Raw genomic sequence first — 19,577 nt, forward strand, 5'->3', positions numbered from 1 at the left:
TGCGGGCGAGCCCTTATAAGAGGTAATTACTCCGTACGAAGTGCTTGTAGCAATGTCGCAAATTATTAGACTCAGACAGCACTAAACATTCACGTGACGAAAACGGGAGAATATCCCGCCGGGTGGAGCCAACCAGGCGGAATCCGGCATCAACTCGTTCCAGAGGACCGAGTTTTGAACATGAACCTCGGGCTCCTCTCCGTTTCTACAGGGGAAACAACAAGCTCGAATCACAACAACAGCTGACATATCAGAGGTTAATCTACACATATGTCCCCTGGCTGTGGATATCTGGGTATGTAGTGTGGGTTCTTTCTGGGAAGGTGCACGGGTCGGATGTGGTCACATTCCAGCCAGTGAAATTACTTCGGAGAAGATATTCGTCCTTCTTGTCCTCTTCACGTATTTAAGGCAAAAGCTAATACGAAACCTTTTCGGTGCTTCGACCTATGACACACACACACACATATATATTGGGGCCGGCTCCTGTGACCTCATCAAGTGAGCTTTCATCCTCTTCATCTCCAGACATTGGATCTGTTTGTTTGGCTCGCTATAGCGTTAGACACGATGGGAGTTCCAGAAGAGGACCAGGCGCAAGCGACAACAATGGCCAAAACAGACTCGAGACCAGAGATTCCTTCTAAGGGCCATACGCCCCTGTCTGCATCATCATCATCGTCGTCGATATCTGTTGATAAGGCGCATGAGAACGGCATCGATAAAGACGAAATGATCTCCAATCAAGAAATAGAGGCAAAAGCAGGAGCTGAAGTCAGTACTGTGACTGAGGACCTTAGCACATACCCCCACGGCCTCAAACTCGTCACTCTTATCATCGCCTTGTGCCTGGCCGTCTTCCTCGTTGCTCTCGATCAAACCATTATCGCGACCGCTATCCCAAAGATCACCGATCGCTTCAACAGTATTAGCGACATCGGGTGGTATGGCAGTGCTTATTTCCTCACGAGTACCGCGTTGCAGCCCAGCTTCGGTCGAATTTATAAGTTCTTTCAGATTAAATGGGTCTTCCTGGGCGCTATTGTCGTTTTTGAGCTGGGATCATTGATCTGTGCTGTTGCACCTTCGAGCACTGCCCTTATTGTTGGGAGAGCTATTGCAGGAATTGGGGTTGGAGGAATTTTCTCGGGTGCTTTGGTTATCATTGCTCATTCTCGTACGTTTAACGCCCAAGATCGTGAGCTCCAACATCCAGACGTACTAATACCCGTCGTGTAGTCCCATTGATTCGTCGCCCTATGGTGTTTGGATTATTTGGCGCCATGTGGGGTCTGGCTTCCGTCGCAGGTCCACTCCTGGGAGGCGTTTTTACCGACCATCTGTCCTGGAGATGGTGCTTTTATATCAAGTGAGTTTGTCAGATGTTTTTCAAGCGTCTCTCTGGAGAAGGAGTTAAGCAGTAGGATGTGTGTTGCGCGCACAATGGTGGAGATGAACCATGCGCCTTGCTTTCAACTGCTAACCAACAATTAATAAAACTAGTCTTCCCATTGGTGGCTTTTCCATGGTCGTCGTCCTCGTCGTCCTGCACATTCCGCAGGACCCAAAACTCTCAGAGAAACCAATTCTCAAACGCATTCTCGAACTCGACCTTGTTGGAGCCGCAATTCTCATTCCAGGAATCATATGTCTGCTACTGGCAGTCCAATGGGGTGGCTCGACCTACCCGTGGAATAGCTCTCGCATCATCGGCCTCTTTGTCGGTGCGGGTCTGCTTCTCATCCTCTTTGGCATCTCACAGTGGCGCCTAGGCGAAGACGCGACGATCCCGCCCCGCCTTCTGCGACGGCGCACTTTGATGGCAGCCTGTGCCTTCGTTTTCTTCTTCGGAGCAGGTATCTTTATTTTGATGTATTACTTGCCTTTATATCTTCAGAGCGTCAAGGGCTCGTCGCCCACAAAATCCGGCATCCAGATCTTGCCACTCATGCTGTCTACGGTCCTGACTTCAATCATAGGAGGCATATTAGTCACCCTCATTGGATATTACACGCCCCTACTGATCTTCGCGAGTGCACTTATGACGATTGGGTATGGCCTGATCAGCACCTGGACTGTGGACTCGCCCTTCCGCGAATGGTTTGGCTACCAGATCTGCGCTGGTCTTGGAGCAGGTTTCGGCTTCAACCTACCCCTGGTGGCGGTGCAGACTACCTTGCCCATGGCAGATATTCCTCAAGGGACAGTGCTGCTCATGTTCTGTCAGTCACTGGGTGGCGCACTCTTCATCGCTGTCGGCCAGTCGGTCTTCTCCAATGGTCTAGTCACCGGCGTGGCCAAGTACGCTCCAGACCTGGACCCTCAGCTGCTCCTTAACACTGGCGCGACTGCTATCCGCAACACTTTGGGAAGAATGGGGCTCGAGGACCGTATTCACCAGGCTATCGAGGCGTATGTCTATGCTTTGAAGGACTGCTATCGTGTGACCATTGCCGTGTCAGGTGTAGCGTTCCTTGCGACGTGTTTCTTCGAGTGGAAGAGCGTCAAGAAGGCTCAACAGCAGGGTGTTGAGGCTATGCCTGCCATGGGATAGCCTCATGTCATGTATATGTATTCACTTCAATGTAGAGTTTCTCCCATTCTCATCTCTCTTTGCACTACAGACTCCTTTTTTCTGTTGGCATCTCTAGTAATATCGAGGAGTAAGACCGCTTTTGTGATCACATTCTTTACATTTGCCTAGTTCGAGGCAGAGGGTTGGTGTAGCGCAGCAAAGAAAAATGGCAGTTTGAAATGTTCTGAGCTCCAGGCGGCGTAGGGCCCCTGCCAAAAAGAACGGTATCGGATTTACCTTGTTCCGTACTTCGTTACTGCCGGCACCTTTAACGAGTACACATCCTGATCTTGACCATCACACCTCACAGGTACATCACGATCCCAAATTCATCCTAGATGATGACTACACCTCTAAATGTAGCAACCTAAGATGTCTAAACCTTCATTTCAGCAACAAGAGTCTTTTGGTTCAGATTCTGCTAGTTCGTCATCTCGTCGCGGGTCTGCAGCGAGTGAACATGGCGCCAGCATTCACGAGAATACCCACGATGCTGTTCGGGGGTTTGTCGACCAGTACAATTTGACATCTTGGACTGAGATCTTCCGCAAGGCGTCCATTGTTCTGCAAGGAGATTTGTCGCTAGATAGAGTTGACGGCCTCACCTATACCGAGATAGAGGCCCTACAGGATGAGGCCGAGCGGAAATGGCAACAACCAAAGATGCTATACTTCACCATTCTCATCTGCTCGATTGCCGCCATCGAGCAAGGATGGGCACAAACAGGAATGAACGGGGCCAATCTGACCTTTCCCAAAGCCTTTGGCATTGACTCAGACAGTAAACATGACAACTTTGTGGTCGGGTTTATAAACAGTGGCATTTATCTGGGAGCCGGTCTGATGTAGGACCCATTCCATGAAATTCCTCGATCAAGATCATATCTCACGTTGTTAGGGGCGCATGGCTATCCGATCCCATCAACAACCAGCTCGGACGAAGAGGGGCTATCTTCGTTGGTGGCATGTTCTGCCTATTGTCGAATCTCGGCTCCACTATCAGTGCGAATTGGCCGCAGCTTCTTCTGTTCCGCTTGACACTCGGAATAGGCTTGGGTATCAACGCGAGTACAACATCGGTCTTTGCAGCTGAATGCGCCCCAGAGAGAATTCGTGGTGGCCTCGCAGTTTCATGGCAACTATGGACAGCATTTGGAATATTCGTGGGGTTTGTGACCAATGTGGCAGTTTACAATGTAAGTGTTGGTCAGCGTACGTTCTTCCCAACACTAAAGAATCACTGGCAGTTGGATGTTGAGACGTGGAGATGGCAGCTTGCTGGACCATTTATTCCTACAATTCCTCTCCTCATGATGGTGTACCTTTGCCCAGAATCACCTTCGTTTATGATCAAGCATGGCAGCCGTTACGACCATGCATTTCGCTCGCTATGCAAGCTTCGAAACACCCCATTACAGGCTGCAAAAGAAGTGTACTCTGCGTACATCCAGCAACGAGCCAGGTCAAAACTACCAACCGTGGAGACATCTCTACCAGCGAAGGCACTAGAACTATTCACGACCCCTCGAATCCGGCGAGCCACTACTGCATCATACGTTGTCATGCTCGCACAACAGCTTTGTGGCATAAATATAATCGCCTTTTATTCTTCTACTGTATGTATCTTACTTTGAATATCCACCTGCGTCGACAACGTTACTCTGTAAATCGCTTACGCTTTCTCCATCCACTCTGCAGATCTTCTCTGATGCCGGTTTCTCAACCTTTGGAGCGCTACTAGCATCTTGCATCTTTGGCTTTGTCAATTGTCTAGGAGCTTTTCCCGCAATATGGACGATGGACACCTGGGGTCGACGGTATTTGTTGCTGCTGACCCTGCCACTGATGGCTATTACGATGTTCGCCGCTGGTCTGAGCTTTCGTATACCTGCGGATAATCCGGCTCACCTTGGATTTCTTGCCGCCTTGATTTATCTGTTCTGCGCTCTCTACTCACCTGGAATGGGGTAAGTGACCAATCTTGCAAAGAATGTGAGACAAACTAAAGTAGTCGACCATACAGGCCTGTCCCCAGCACATATTCTGCCGAGGTTTTCCCTCTTTCCCATCGCGTAGTGGGAATGTCCTTTGCAGTGGCCACTGCGAACTTCTGGGCCACCATTGTCTCTCTGACATTCCCGCGCCTTCTGACTGCGCTTAAAGCCGATGGAGCGTTCGCCCTATACGCAGTGTTGAACATTCTAGCAGTGACTCTGGTTTTTCTCTTCGTCCCTGAGACTCGACTCAAGACTCTCGATGAATTAGATGATGTTTTTTCGGTTTCGACACGGAGATTCGTCAAGTATCAAGTCACGGAATGCATACCATTCGTGGTCAGCCGATATCTGTTGCGAGACAGGGAAGCCGATCTTAAACCCCTTACGCTTACAAGAGAATACCACGAGCTTGACCAGGAGGACGAGGAAGCCTCAGAGGAAATCTAGAGCGACGGCGAATCTTTCATAGCATATCAATCACAAAGGGGGTTCTCTCTGCAGCGACAACCACATAATTCCGGTCGTCAATAATTCATAACTGTATTCTCTCTTGCAATTAAGCGTGCCCTTGAGCGAGGCAGCCGATTTAGGTACTGCATGTTGTCGATCTCATCCTCATCTTGGTGACAGGCCGAACCTCGCACGTCATCGACCGCCATACAACGATTTTAACTGGGCATAGTACGGAGTGCTCCGTACTTGCAGTGGGTAAGGCTAACTAGTTCCGAAGGCTTCTGGCGCCCGAACAAAAGATAAGCTGGCCGCCTTGTCGCCTATAGATACCAAGTACTACTAATTAGTTAATACTATAGCCTGTACCCTCGATTTCCTTGTACGTACGAGCCTCGGCCACCTCCGCCTGTCTCGCACCCGTCCGCAAGCATATAATTTTATTATATCTAAAGGCAACGGCCCCGACCGTGGGCCTTGTAGCTTTTGCTTTTGCCGAATTTTTCTTTTTGATAATCATGTCTTCTCCTATCACCTGCCACGTTCTCAACACGGTGTCAGGCACCCCAGCCTCCGGCCTGAGAGCCACGCTTACCCTGCTTTCCATCAACTCAGCCTCCAGCAAAGCTGTTGAGAGCTTTACTGCAACTACGAATGAAGATGGCCGCGTAAAGGAGTGGCAGGCACCATCGGGCAACACATTGCTTGAGACAATGGAGCAGTTTGCAGCTGGAGAACGAAGTCCTTGGAGCATCAAGTTCGACATTGGTCCGTGGTATGAAGAAAGGGGAGTGGAGAGCTTTTGGCCCGAGATCGAAGTCAAATTCTACGTCAAAAAAGGAGAGCGACATTATCATGTGCCTGTATTGGTTGGGCCTTGGACATATACCACTTACAGAGGGTCGTGAAGCTCAAGGCAATGTGAACAGGACAAAATGTGCAAAATCTGAATTTATCAGGGCAAAAAGGCGCCGTAGGCGCTTCATTCCGCCGTGGGGATCGCTACCACCCATACGCCACGCTCGAAACACCTTCCACTGACCATACCGCGAAAAAAGTACGATGACCCAAACAAGACCAGCCTCGCCAGCAATGCCCTTAGGACCCAGAAGGACGCCAATCATTTGCCACTCGCCATCCCGTGTACCGCAACAATTTGTGCCTTTTCAAGCCTCCCACACTAGCAAGCTCAACACTGGCAACGGGCCAGTGACTTTCAAGGAATGAGACCATATTCGGAGATGCATGAGACAAGACCATATGCACGTTGAGCTAGGACCCGGATGTTTGACGCCTATGCGAAGTTGCTTGAGACATATTACAGAGTGCTCTGTTCTGACCCGAACGATCAAAGCAAGCAACCATTGTTGTCCGCTCCAGGTAGCAACTGTCACCGGTGCCTTCTGCTCCAGGAATATGCTGAATCTCTATCTCTATCTCTCTCCCTGTCCCTGTCCCTGTCCATCTGGCCTCCATCCCTGTCCCTTTCCCTGTAGGCGGGGCTGTTTCGTCTGCTGATTTTCACAATCACAGGCTCGTTGATATCAGGCTCGGCGGCATCGGCAACTGCTTTGCCGTTCATTCTGATAGTCTGCTGCCTCTCATATTCATGGGACTGTCGTCGAAGATCTTCGATTTGTTCCTACCTGACCTCAGTGTCTGCGCTTCAGATAAGCACTCATTCTCAGCTTACCTTGGTCAAGGGTGTTCCATTGATTAGGTATCCTTCCCGGCCCTGGTTCCGAATGAGCTTGACTAGATTTGAGGCAGGGTGTACTGTGCTTCATACATGGAGAGAGTATGGCCTTACGGTCGCAGACGGACCTAAGAAGTATTGTAGCTGTCGTAGAACAATATGCCGCGAGAGCTGGTATCCAGGAAGCCAGTATTCGCCATCTGGGCCTGCGGTTTGAGGCATTTTCGTTGGATGATGAGGCTGCCTTGCAGTCTGAAACGTATATATATTACAGAACGTGATGGTTGTATGAAAGGAATTGCCGGGCTCCCTATGCTTAACGTTGGAAGACTGCCATGTTATGATGAAGAAGTTGGGACTCTTCTCAAGAGAAGCCTTGAGGCATAATATAAGGCTTTGAAGACCACCGAATCCCACCAAACTGACTTAGTCCACCCAATGTCTCTTTTTGAGCAGTCCGGTCGGCCGGTCGGCGTGAGGCATGTCCCGCCAACAATAAGCCGTGGTGGAAGTTCAAAGTCTTGAAGCAAGCCCATGCAAATGGTTGCCTTGATATGAGTGTAGTGGTCTCGTTTATCCTTGACAACCTCAGGATCGACCAATCAAAGTCCCGGACGCACCCGGGCGACTTTACAAAGTGAGGCGGAGAACGGAGAGGGTTGCAAACGAATCATCCTTCTTCTTCATGCCTCAACAGTCACTCCCAAAACACCACCCCCGTAACACCTGACTGTGTGCCTCTCATCTCCTGAATCTTGAGGCACAGCTCCACTGAGACTGAGACTGCGCCCGCTTCTCTCCCGAAGTAGCCCACCTTAGGCGGCACTTGTGGGCTCTACACGTGGCGGCGATGAACCACTGCTGCTTGCCCAGTGGTAGGTCAGAGTACGAACATTCCACTTACACCATTTTAAAGGCCACAATCATGATCAGCATGTTGTTTAGGTGTCATGGAAAGCCCGTCGGCAGCTTTTGGCGCTGAGCCACGAGCCCACGGTCGTGCATTGGTGTCTAGAGACTGTTAAACGCGGGGCAAATCTAACTAATGCTTCTACGACATTCCGTCTACTGCGAGCAAGACCACCTGCAAAAGCCATGGTCTCGAACAGTCCATGGAGACATGCAATTTTCCTGCACGGACTATGCAGTGTGCCCTCACCGCCATCGAGCGAGCAATCTCAGACGCAAGCATCGCGTCCCATTTCTTTCGGCTGCGTACTATTTCGCAAATACCGCTTTCACACGTGGTTAGATGGTATCGCGCTCTTTTGAATTGGGAAGCATGCTGCTGACGCTTCTGCCTTATGGTGGACCACGGATTTCTAACTAGTTATACTCTGTTTTTCATCATATCGACCTGCAGATACCTGGGTTGACAGTCCCCACCTGGTAATGAAGCATGGCACTTTGCAATTTGGCTCATTTGGCGGTGCCAACACTTGGTGGCAATGAAATCCACGCATCAGCCTAGCGCTTTCACTCTTGTGTGGCTGGAAATTGTTGAGCTCCAGACCGGTCAATCATAGCGCCAGGCTCGCTTGTCGTAGGAACACAAAAGCACCCAGACGAGTACATGACTGGATACACTCCTGGGTAATCCGGGATTGGCTGGCTGGTTGCATCAGTTATGGCTGTTGCCTTTCTTCCTTTTGATTGATTTCCTGATTAATCTACAAAGCACAGCACCCCTTGAGACACACGAACAGACAATTTCGGATTGAGCAACATATTAAGTTCGGAGCTATTGTCTGCAAAAATTCCCTTCATCTGGCGAGACGACGTCGCTGGTATGTTTTAGAATACCAATCTGAGCCGGGATCGTCTTTGCTGCGACCCTAAAGAACCCCTGGAGAGGCTTGGGTAAGATCGAGTGGCGCTGTCGAACATGAAGATCATGCCAAGAGGCCCTGAAAGTTGGGTATCTTCGATGGTGCGACAAATGAAAAATGACAAGGCTCTGGATCATCCCGTACACAATGCCGATCGACAAGAGCCAGATGACCGATGACCTTGCTTCCGATCGGCGCTCGGTTTCTTTGGTGCACTTCATTGACATTGAATCCAAACTTGGTAATTCTCCGAGCTCCAACTAGATTCGCTATCGGAAAGAGATGTCTATCACTTTTGAAAAATAGTAGGTGCGACGCTCCTTATCCACGTAAAGGGGGAACATGCACATCATTTCACTTGCAGTTCTGACTATCGAGATGGGTCGTGTCACCAACGCAGCTGTCCACAACATATTCAGGGACATTCGAAGTGCTCAGCACTGTATCCAACCGTTTGCAGCACTCAGCTCCGATCTCTTCCCATCGGGGAATTGTGACCACTATCTGAGGAAAGTATCCGGGTTTCTGCAGGGTTAGCCAGGTATATCACATTAGCCATTGTACTGGGTCCGTTATTCATGACATGCTAATGCTGTGCTCAAATGAACATAGCCTCCCAAAATACACCAAATCACATGACCTTGGCACTCGTCTTAGACTTCTGAAGAGACAAATCTGGATCCCTCCCACACCAGTGCAGCCTCACTCTCAATTGATCGGCGGGCGGTAAGCCTGGTGATTTGGACCGTCGCGATTGGTCGGCAGCAAACTCTCATCATTTGTCGTGAACAGGGGAATCTCGCCCCCTTTCTCCTTGTGTTTGGCTCCTCGCTCTTCCAGCCTCGCCTATTCATCCTCCGACGATAGCCAGCATATCAGACACAGGATGAACAAACTCAAATGATCGGCTCTTGGATGGATGCCAGTAACTTAGACATCATTTCGTTGTCTCAATTTAGTTGATCTGAGAGCGGTCATTTCCCAGAGAGTCTTGCTCTCTAAAATGAGCGGCCTAGAGTGCTGGAATGCACCATGTCTGTGCGTATTACTCTTCTCTCCCTCTCTCGGCCATTTGCGTTCTGTGTATACTTCCGTCAATCTGATAACAACCAGCTGTATTGATGTGATGAAAGCCATCCCCTTTGGTTTCAGGACGTATGTATCAAGGAGCTTATTGACGAAGAAATGTGTCGTCTTGTCTAAACTGCCTGGACAGCTGAGGTTAATTGTCAATGCGAGATGCGTACCTGCGACAAGGAATGCCCAACTCGACCACCAAAACTCTACTAGCAAGTGAACGAGGCCGACGAAAATTGGCCCTGCTTTCACCTTGGTAATGGCATGGATGGTGTGGCCCACCATCTTACCGTCATGCCCAGTCGCCCAGACCTGCCGCTCAGTGCCATGCAGAGATCAATGCTGTCTTCCCTCGCGTGGAGCCTACCCCGGATCAAGCCATCCGAAAACGACTGATGGGTTTTAGATATGACCATTACCGACATGGCGGGTGGAGCTACCACTCACAGGCTTTGTGTTTCGCGCCTACAAACCCCCCTTAACCAATCGACCGCTGAAGACCGGCAAGGCAATTTGTTGGTCAGCGTGCCTCACTTCGACGTCTCACGGACATTTGAGTTGAACTCTGTTGCTGACTTTGGGACGATCAGGCCTTAGCCTCGGAACATAGCTTCAGTACACTACTCAGCTTCAGATTTCTTAGGATCCTCTCGCTCTCCCCACCGCATCTTCGGATATTGATGCCTCCACATCAGCTTCCGCGGCCTCTCTACAAAACACAAATCTAACTCGCAACGGATCCCCTACTACCGCCTCATTCCAAAGGAAAGGGGAAAAGAGGCGGAGAAATGCAGTCCATTCTCGGTCAAACCAAATATTACGTCCCCTTACAGTCTTACACAGCCTTCATTGCCGTTGCTCTTGCCATCTCTGATCTGCAAAAAGCGCAGCAAAAATTCCAACCAGAGCTTCAGATCTGAGTATGCTCTGCAGGTTACCCACTGGGTTGAGCTCTTGTCTCTCAACTGACCCGTCGAGCTAGGTCGAACAAACCGACCATGATATCTCAGCTGTCGAAGTGGTAAAGGAAGTTCCCCTCCAAGGCAGACCCAGTATTCTATGTTCCATCCTCTGGTCGAGGACTACCTAGCCTCTGGACATGCCCAAATTGATGGCTAATCACCCTCACGCTGGACCAGAATTCTTCGCTTTGCTCCGTATTCATTCTGGTGCTCGTCGTATCACTCTTTGCTTGTTCTACTGCTACTTCAACTTCACGGATCAGTCAAACGATGACCGCGGACCTTCCTTTGCACAAATTCTCCTCTTCGACCAGTTTAACGCATCACCTTTGTCGCGTACGAGAATGCTTTTGACGGACTTCACCTCACTAGAATCGAAGCAGCGGAGGGAGTTGCTGATGCAGACCCCTCATCTTGCTGGCCGCGCATATTTCCCACCCCTCTCGCCCTGACCTACATGTGTTTGGTGAGTTTTGAGCCCAGACAGACTGGGCATGGTGCGCTGCACTATCGTAGTACTACTTAGGAAAGCCCCCTTTATTGTCTCAGCCTTGACGTCCTACCCCGGTGGAGGGAGGAATGTGCTTGTTAATCTCAAACAATACTTGTTTCTACCCACCGCATACGATATCTACTGTTTGAAAATCTATGTTAGGACCGAACTTTTTTCTTCAGATTGGACTATGGTAGTATGTCACACTCGCGCCTGTACGTTTGACAGTATCTGAGATCCAAAGGCCTGTCAGTGAGACAATATTCGCTCAATAATCCCCCCTTCAATTCCAAGCCAGCCATGCATGCTTATAAGTTCACCTTGCAATAAACAAGATAGCGAATGTAGTGCAGCGCCATCGCTTCTCCTTGGCTTTCGCCTCACCATTCCCCACCCTTTAATTCGACGGTGTGAAGACAGTGAATGCCAACTGCCAAAAGCCCGTCCTGGCGCCAACGCTTTGAAGTCAAATCACCTAAAAGAATGGAATTGTACAGTCCCCAGAAGGTTTCAACGCAAGAATCCCGATTCCTCTACCCCGTACACTTCCGGGCACATACACCTTGAATTCAACATGATCATGCCCAAATCGTTGTACCCGCTTAAACCCGTTCCTTCCGTAGTCAATCACCCATGACTCATTGGCTAGTTTACATGTCATGCACGAGGCTCTCTTGAAACCAAGTGCGTTTCTTCCGGTCATTTCTTCCTGTATTGTCATCAGATATTTACAAAGAAATCCTGGTTTGAGGTATCGAGACCCATGTCCAAGGAGTCATAATCGAGGAAGGTATCGAAGTCATTCCTGTCGGATTCAAGCTTCGAGGGTAGCTGCGAGGTGTGTGATGCCGAAGGGAGACCACTAGCTGATAGATCAGAAAAATCAAAGACTACCACATCGGCAGCAGGTGAAGAACTTGAATGCGACAAGCTTGGTAAGCTGTGTCCGGAATCCGGGAGAGACAATCCATTCACCATTCTGATGAGCGGCAAACCCTGATCCATGACAGGCAGCTCTGGAAGCATTTGCGCGGAAGTGCAGGTTTGGAAGTCTGCAATGTCTCCCAGTTCTGCAGGTGTAAGCTCCCGGTAAGTCGGGCTAGGTTTGTTTCCTGTTGAGTAGCCAGGACTTGCTGGTGGAGTAAAAGAGAAGTTGTCAGGGGGAAAGCTCATCATAGGATCAAGTGTTCCAACATGTGGTGCTACTGTAAACAAAGGCATGCTTTCGTACGGTGAGGTCCCTCTGATGCTTAAACTCTCAAAATTCTCAGTTGGTGGTGAACCCCAGCTGGACATCGAGCAGCTAGAAGCCGATGAGGTATAACTGTCCTGTAGTTCAGCAAACTTCTGTCGCGTCCGGCCTGCCTTCTCGAGGCGATCATCCATATCTGGTCTATGCTTTCTTGGTCTTCCCCTTTTGATCACTTTCTTAACAACGCCATCGAAAGCTCCGATGCACATCCCCCGCTGCCGATGCCTTGTTAAAGCATCATGACGCGCGAAAGAGTTCCCACATAGGCATGGATATGGCTTTGTGCCAGTGTGAATCTTGGCGTGGCGTTTGAGATCATGACCTCGGACGAAACACTTCTTACAATGATCGCAACGGAACTGTCGGTCGCCAAGGTGAGTTTGTACATGCGACTTGATGTTCTCTTTCCGACCGAATTTCTTGTCACAGTCGTCGAACTTGCAAACCCACTTGTTATCCACAGGGTCTGGGCCTTCAATGTATTGAGCAATATCATCTAGGGTGACATTTGTCTCCTCGATGGATGCTTCAATACCGGGTTCGAGGTTGAGGTCTGATATCGACATACGGCGTGGTGATAGAGCAAGCCTTGTAGGCGAACTACTCCCAGATTTAACTTGATCAGAGGTCAGAACTGGAGCAGCGGTGTTGTTCAAACTTAGTACGGGAATCGGGCTGTTGTTGCTTGAGAAGTCAAAATCATCATTAAAGACGTTCTGCTCAGTCTTCACCTTGGTCGGCTCTTGATGTTGCTGCGCTGGAGGAGTTTGTTGTCGTCCACGAGGCTCAGGAATAGGCATCTCAGCCATCTCAAAGGAGGGACCTGTAGGGGTGGCTAAGAAGTCTTGTCGGTATTCGTCATGTTCGATGATACCTTGCAAAGATCTCCCTCTCGCCATCGGGACTGGGTAAGGTGACTGTAATGCAGGAGAAGTCTGTTGAGATCTGGAATACTGGATATGTGAATTATGATTGCTGAAGGGTGGGGTAAGAGGGAATTGTGCTGATTAGAGGTCAGTCGAAAGATACGCGGTTGTAAAATGATACTGTGGTGCCTATCTTACCAGTCTGAATTTGATTCGAAGGCGTATGGGGTCGCAGCTGTGTCTGGACCCGCAGATCTGGTTGCGACATTCTTCTGTTATCAAAAGAAATGCCAGTTCTTGGGTGTACGTGTACACCACGGTTGTCTTGGAAATATTGTGGGTTATTCTCATCCATGACTCCCATGGGTTGAAGATTTGACACTGGCATGTTCATATCTGAAAAGTACTGTTGTGCCTGAGAGAAATCTATTGCCTGGGAATTCTGATGCATGATTTCATTCATCGTCATGTTCTCATATGGTGTCCCTGGAAGGGAGTTTGGCATGTTTGTGAAAATACCGCATGCTGGCGAGATTGGCATTTCTATGTTCATGTCCATATTCATTTGATGATGATGATGATGATGTTGTTGTTGTTGTTGTTGTTGGTGGTGGTGGTGGTTGTGGTGGTGATGCTGCTGGCCCGGTCGTGGTATTCTTTGCTGCTGCGCTTCTCGCAAAATTTGTTGTCCGTGAATTTGTCCTATGTCAGTTATACTTACTGTGCTGCCGTGATGGTGCTTCCTTATGGGGCTTCGTTGTTGATCAAACGATTGCCCACGTCGGTGGTAATTCTGGCGTTGTTGCGGCAGGTTTGTATTCACCCTCATGGCTTCGAAGGATGCAACTGGTGTCGAGTTTTGTCTCCGGTGCATCCTCTGTCGTTGCTGAAGAGACGGGGGTGGATTGGACATCATCTTAGGCGAGATGAGTTCGAAATGGTTCTTGTCGAAGGATATGTAGTTGTCGTGTGGTTGATAATTGGCCTTCCTTGTTCGAGACTGTAAATGGCACATGATTAGCTCTCACGGCCACCAGCCTTTTGAACATTTGAACAGCACTAACCTCACGCAGCGCTATGGGCTGCGGACCGGGCAGCGGTCGTTCTTATTGCAGCTTCACCAGTCGCAGCAGACTGTGCTGTCGACTATATTGATATGAGAAGGGGCCCTCTCAGGGCAGTAAAGTAGTTGTTCAGGACTGGCTCCTAAGAGGCTTCTCGGTTGACTTGGATGTAGTTTCTTATGTCTTTGGACTAAATCTGAGTAGTGTTGGGTAGTGGGTGGGTGGTTTTGAGGAATGGAGGATTGGAATGGGGTGTGGGAGGTGTGTAGAAGCTATCAAGTAATTGAATGGACGTCACCGAGCGTACACGACTGGTTTGAGGCACAGGATCCCTGCCGCGTCAACATTGGCCGTTGTCCGAGGCAACCGCGCAACTACGGAAACTGTCAGGGTGCTAGCGCCACAACCTCCGGATTAGGTGTTTTCCACTTTTCTGATTAGATAAGATAGAATCTTCTAGTGCCAAGACTTCCCGGCCACACCAACAATTCTCTTCCTCTAAGTTTCCACCCGCCGCACTTTCCTGCTTCTCTTTTCTTTCAAGCCGCTTCTGCATAGAAGATTGAGGAAGACACATTTTGTCGAGGTGAGTCTCTTCTGCAAATCCCACACTTTACACCATCCCAGTCCCCTCACACTTCCCTTCGACGCTCAGAAGCTCTTGCGCAGCACCTCAAGAGCAAGCAACTGACCCTGTCGCTTTCTTCTAGATCTTCATCATGCAGATCTTCGTCAAGACCCTCACGGGTAAGACTATCACCCTTGAGGTGGAGTCGTCCGATACCATTGACAATGTCAAGTCCAAGATTCAAGGTATGTCGGATTCCGTGCAATGGGAAATGTAAAGAAAAGATCTAACGATCACTTTAGACAAGGAAGGCATCCCACCCGACCAGCAGCGGTTGATTTTCGCCGGCAAGCAACTCGAGGATGGCCGTACCCTTTCCGACTACAACATCCAGAAGGAGTCGACTCTCCACCTGGTTCTCCGTCTGCGTGGAGGAGCAAAGAAGCGCAAGAAGAAGGTGTACACCACTCCCAAGAAGATCAAGCACAAGCGCAAGAAGACCAAGTTGGCTGTTCTCAAGTACTACAAGGTCGACGGTGATGGCAAGATTGAGCGCCTGCGACGTGAATGCCCTACCAAGGAGTGCGGTGCTGGTGTGTTCATGGCTGCGATGCACAACCGTCAATACTGTGGTCGTTGCCACTTGACCTACGTTTTCGATGATTCCAAGTAAATTTGCAGCAGCCATGACGAGCTACGTACATAGCTGGCGTTGAAAGGTCATTCGAGATGTGGAATATCTACCAAATCGATGTCTTGACCGCCACTGAAACTCATCAGGCTGTGCCAAGGCTGACTCCATGTTTTCAACTGAACTTAGATAGTTCCAATGTCAGCAAGTCGTAATCAGTGTCCATGCCAGTCTTGATGCTCTATCTGTAACGTTAATGATCTTGAATATCCTTAACTTCGTGTTCTCGCTTCCAGGTGCTCGGTACCTCTTTCGCCACTTGTGGGGTCATCTACAACTATAGTAGCTGGCCGAAGGAGCCTTATCGACAAGGCGCCGAGGATCACCCATTTGTTTACAAAGACCGACGCTCCCACCAGGGCCCCCACGTTTCCTACCGCATCTTATGTTACTGTAAACGTTGATCAATGACATTCCTTCCTCCACACGGATTCACCTTCCAAATTAGCCCGCATGATGGAAGTCGACACAGACCTACAGTCTAACCTGATCAGCTCTCACCACCGCAAGATCGAACTGCAATCACCGCTTGACCTCGCATACCTCCAATCCAACCTCGTCAAAACAGCGCGACAGAAACTCGACCTCCATTTCCCTCCATCAGCATATAGCGATAGTCAAAACGCGTCCGCACAACCCGCTACCATCATCTCTCTCGATGGTGTCAAAGCCCCGGAGCCAGTCACCGTGGAAGTCGCCGCGTCTGCCATTACACAAGATGATGAAGTCGAGCAAGATCCATTACGCGAGCGGGTGCGTGAACTAGTAGACGCTTTCATGGCCCGGATGTGGGAGGCGGCGGCGAAGAATATTTCTGTAAATGGAATGGACGTGACGCTGCCACCACCCGCCAGTAGACCGTCTGGCGCGAAGACAACCGAATCCAAGGAGCAGCAGCACGGAATAGAGGGTGTAGATTTTATCTACGAGGCATACGACAGTCAACTACAGTCGAAGGTTGCAGGTCTTTACGGAGAGCTTGAGGCGTTGACCGCGCAGGTCAGCCGGCTTCGAAGGACTGCGCCAAAAGAGGGCTCAGACGCGTTCCAGAGATCGTTGGCCTCGGATATGGAGAAGGACGATGCTGAGTTCGAAGCTCAGATGGCTATGGTCCGTGAGAGGGCAGGAGCAGTAGTGCAACAGAACTTATTGAGCCTGAAACCACCAAGGGATACCTGGCACGACAACGTGAAGGCGATGTATGAGCGTGGCACACATGGATTAGCTGCTCTTGCTGGACTGGGAACAGCCAATCCTAGTGACAGTGCGGCCGGGACACTCGTGCACCCTGGCGCCAGTCTCACGGAAACCGTGGGCAAAGTCCAACGTGCGAGAACCGTAGCTATAGAATTCGAATGAGTGACGCTATGGAGGACTTGAAGACCTCATACTCGGACAATCAACTCTCTCACGTGCTACCGCCAGCACACGAAAGGGCGCAGAGAAGGGACGAAGCCAGCATGCGGCTTACCTCTGGACTCAAGCCTGTCCAACTGGCCCTTTGACTCTCCCACGAGAGCCATTCCATATTGGTCTATCGCTCGCGGGATTTCGAGGCCTCCTCAGATTTCACGCCTGGTATCCGAATTCTGCTCTGGGCAATGGGTCGCTAGAAAGTCCACGCCCTATAGGCAGGCCACGACAAACGGCTACCGAAAATGCGAAATCCGCAGTGCATGGCGGTGTTAAGAGAGTTTGCACGCAAGGAAACGGACGCAAGCAGCTGATTAACGTATCCCTACGAATGGAGGGCAACATTTTCAGGAAGGTTCAAAAAGGACGCAGAATGATGCGTTGCGTTGTTGCGCTTTTGGAAACGCAGTGGGAGACGGGCGAGCACAGAAAAGACCCACGGAGAATTGGCGAGCTGGGCCATGCACTTCCATGTGAAAACACTTGCTCCCAGGAGAGCAGGGCGACGGAAATATCTAAATTGTCACTAGACAGTAGAGAGACGCCAGTCAGCGAAGGATCCGGAAAACCACGTCTTTGTTACCATGCATTTGATGCATTCTCACAAGCTCATTCATTGCTTGGGTGTTTCACGAGGCTTTCATTTTTCTAAATTCTAACAAGTAACTGGTGACTCTTGGGCGCATGGACATGTACGCACATGTGTGTCCGCCGTGATGTTTCGGGTTCAGCCAAGTTTGGATTTGTTTTGCCTCGAAACAAACGCATAACTTGTTGTCTTGCTCTTGCTTTTAGCGATACAACCATCCAGAGGGCCAATATGGAGCACCAAAATGTATCCATCTAGCTCGACATATTCCCCAACACATTCAAACACATGATGGAGGAGAAAAAGCACCCTCGATCAGTTGTTTTTCTCTCAAAGAAACGCCTAAGTAGATGTTAGGGCGAATCTAATCCTAATATTTCTGGGCTCAACAGTAACCCTCCACGAAGCCTTAACCATGTTATTAATATGAGTGCTCACTGATTCTCGAGAGGAATTTTGGGCCCGTCGGTCGGCGCGTTCTCAACCTTGGCTGGAGCATTCGCCGGAGCAGCATCCTGCTTCTGCTCAAGCGGATCCTGTGCCCCATCGGTCGGCGCAGGTTGGACCACATCTCCTGCTTTCTGCTCGGAGGCAGATCCTTCTCTTTGCCATTTCGGTGGTTTAGCCCATTGAGGGTCATGCCAGGGGCCATCGTCGCTGTATTCACAGCCACCCTCACACTCACACTTGCCACCGAATTGGACCGGGAGGTTCTCTGCTGGAATTTGACTGAGAAGTTCGGTCTGGTACCCCGACCCGAGGACATGAATCTTGGCGACGGTGACAGGATCGAGGAAACCCTTGACGAAGCTGAAAGCACTACTGAAGCCCCAGGGCGCATTGATGATGTACAACTTACCCAATCGCTCTGGGTAATAATCTTGTGAGATGGCACTAACTGACTTGAGGTAACCATAGACGGAAGATATCTTTCCCACGCCCACGCCTTTCATATCCATAATGGTACAAGAAGTCTCGAGCAACTTTCCTGCCTTACGGGAACAGGCGGGCAGTCGTGGATCAGCCATCTTTTCATACTCAACCACCAAGTTCTGAACCATTCGGTCCGAGGTGGTGATTTTGTACATGGCGTTCAGGTCAATTTTTCCATACTGCTCAATGTAGACAGGGCGGCCATCCTGAAGGGGCAGTGATCAATATTTTTCAGGTACAAATGCAGGTCGAAGGCAGTCACATACCTTGTCTGTTTTGTGATAGTACTGTGGGTAGTACTGGAACACCTGAGGTTTTTCTTTGTACTCAAAGTTGCGAATGAGGTCTTCGACGCCGAATTCTTTGCGCCATTTCTCGTTGTTGAGGAACCTGTGGAGACCAGATTAGCGGCGGAAATCGGTGAAGGAATCTGCTAAATGTACATTTGTTTACTCAGCTCAACGTTGAACTTTCTTGCTCTTAAAAATCGCAAAAGAGTCAGGGTATCCAGCCCAGAGGTACAGCCTGCCTGTTCGAGCATGGCACGCAACTGGAAGACTTGTGCATCCTGTTCTGGGGTTGTATGGCCAGGGTGACCGGGCTGGTTGCCGGGAGAGACAGTAGGAAACTCGTAGTGGTCATATTTTGGATCAAGCTCGATCTGAGATTTCTCTCGGGTCGACTCTTTCGAGTGCCTCGACATAGTTGGCGAGTTGTTGGGTTGGATGATGGAGAAGGGGGTGGTGGGCGGTGACCAGGACGCAACGCAGCGAGGAGGGAAGGGTGGAGTGAAGGAGCAAAAGGAAATAGCAAACAATAGTGATGAGGAGGCTAAGAACGGGTATGGGTGTGAAACAGAGAGGACGCAGCCAATGCAGAGGATAGATGGTCAGTTTGTGAGGTACGAAATAGTTTGGATGGTAAGTACGGGAGACTGGTAGACGACCCACGAATAGCAGAGTCTAGGACTAACACTAGTAGTCTTAGTAGAAACAATCCCTTATGTACTTTGCTTGGGCTGCTTTGCACAGGCGTGGTTTGTTGCTCTAACTAGGTCACTAGAGATCACTAGAGATCACTAGAGATCACTAGAGAATGCTGTGATCGCATAAATCCCAGGCA

At 49.8% G+C, this 19,577-nt stretch overlaps 8 protein-coding genes across 8 annotated transcripts; 5 read left to right on the forward strand and 3 right to left on the reverse strand.

The window, feature by feature from the left end:
* Window positions 1-609: 609 nt before the first annotated feature.
* On the forward strand, window positions 610-2,554 carry A1O9_00608 (uncharacterized protein; the record flags this gene model as incomplete). Its single annotated transcript, XM_013409771.1, has 3 exons — window positions 610-1,177; window positions 1,240-1,369; window positions 1,504-2,554. 3 exons carry the CDS (start codon window positions 610-612, stop codon window positions 2,552-2,554), a joined length of 1,749 nt encoding a protein of 582 aa, XP_013265225.1.
* A 393-nt stretch (window positions 2,555-2,947) lies between these two features.
* Window positions 2,948-5,019, forward strand: A1O9_00609 (uncharacterized protein; the record flags this gene model as incomplete). Its single annotated transcript, XM_013409772.1, has 5 exons — window positions 2,948-3,420; window positions 3,474-3,771; window positions 3,823-4,191; window positions 4,274-4,542; window positions 4,599-5,019. The coding sequence occupies 5 exons, from the start codon at window positions 2,948-2,950 to the stop codon at window positions 5,017-5,019; spliced, it is 1,830 nt and encodes a 609-aa protein (XP_013265226.1).
* A 521-nt stretch (window positions 5,020-5,540) lies between these two features.
* On the forward strand, window positions 5,541-5,930 carry A1O9_00610 (hydroxyisourate hydrolase; the record flags this gene model as incomplete). Its single annotated transcript, XM_013409773.1, has 1 exon — window positions 5,541-5,930. One exon carries the CDS (start codon window positions 5,541-5,543, stop codon window positions 5,928-5,930), a length of 390 nt encoding a protein of 129 aa, XP_013265227.1.
* A 482-nt stretch (window positions 5,931-6,412) lies between these two features.
* On the reverse strand, window positions 6,413-6,940 carry A1O9_00611 (uncharacterized protein; the record flags this gene model as incomplete). Its single annotated transcript, XM_013409774.1, has 3 exons — window positions 6,413-6,664; window positions 6,716-6,757; window positions 6,812-6,940. 3 exons carry the CDS (start codon window positions 6,938-6,940, stop codon window positions 6,413-6,415), a joined length of 423 nt encoding a protein of 140 aa, XP_013265228.1.
* A 4,859-nt stretch (window positions 6,941-11,799) lies between these two features.
* On the reverse strand, window positions 11,800-13,230 carry A1O9_00612 (regulatory protein SWI5; the record flags this gene model as incomplete). The annotated part of the gene is made up of 1 exon (XM_013409775.1): window positions 11,800-13,230. The coding sequence occupies one exon, from the start codon at window positions 13,228-13,230 to the stop codon at window positions 11,800-11,802; it is 1,431 nt and encodes a 476-aa protein (XP_013265229.1).
* Window positions 13,231-14,980: 1,750 nt separating this feature from the next.
* Window positions 14,981-15,502, forward strand: A1O9_00613 (ubiquitin-40S ribosomal protein S27a; the record flags this gene model as incomplete). The annotated part of the gene is made up of 2 exons (XM_013409776.1): window positions 14,981-15,074; window positions 15,132-15,502. The coding sequence occupies 2 exons, from the start codon at window positions 14,981-14,983 to the stop codon at window positions 15,500-15,502; spliced, it is 465 nt and encodes a 154-aa protein (XP_013265230.1).
* Window positions 15,503-15,976: 474 nt separating this feature from the next.
* On the forward strand, window positions 15,977-16,879 carry A1O9_00614 (uncharacterized protein; the record flags this gene model as incomplete). Its single annotated transcript, XM_013409777.1, has 1 exon — window positions 15,977-16,879. One exon carries the CDS (start codon window positions 15,977-15,979, stop codon window positions 16,877-16,879), a length of 903 nt encoding a protein of 300 aa, XP_013265231.1.
* Window positions 16,880-17,956: 1,077 nt separating this feature from the next.
* On the reverse strand, window positions 17,957-19,158 carry A1O9_00615 (uncharacterized protein; the record flags this gene model as incomplete). Its single annotated transcript, XM_013409778.1, has 3 exons — window positions 17,957-18,661; window positions 18,722-18,845; window positions 18,899-19,158. The coding sequence occupies 3 exons, from the start codon at window positions 19,156-19,158 to the stop codon at window positions 17,957-17,959; spliced, it is 1,089 nt and encodes a 362-aa protein (XP_013265232.1).
* Between the last annotated feature and the right edge of the window lie 419 nt (window positions 19,159-19,577).

Source organism: Exophiala aquamarina (assembly GCF_000709125.1).
Source record: "Exophiala aquamarina CBS 119918 chromosome Unknown aczIA-supercont1.1, whole genome shotgun sequence".
NCBI classification, from domain to species: domain Eukaryota; kingdom Fungi; phylum Ascomycota; class Eurotiomycetes; order Chaetothyriales; family Herpotrichiellaceae; genus Exophiala; species Exophiala aquamarina.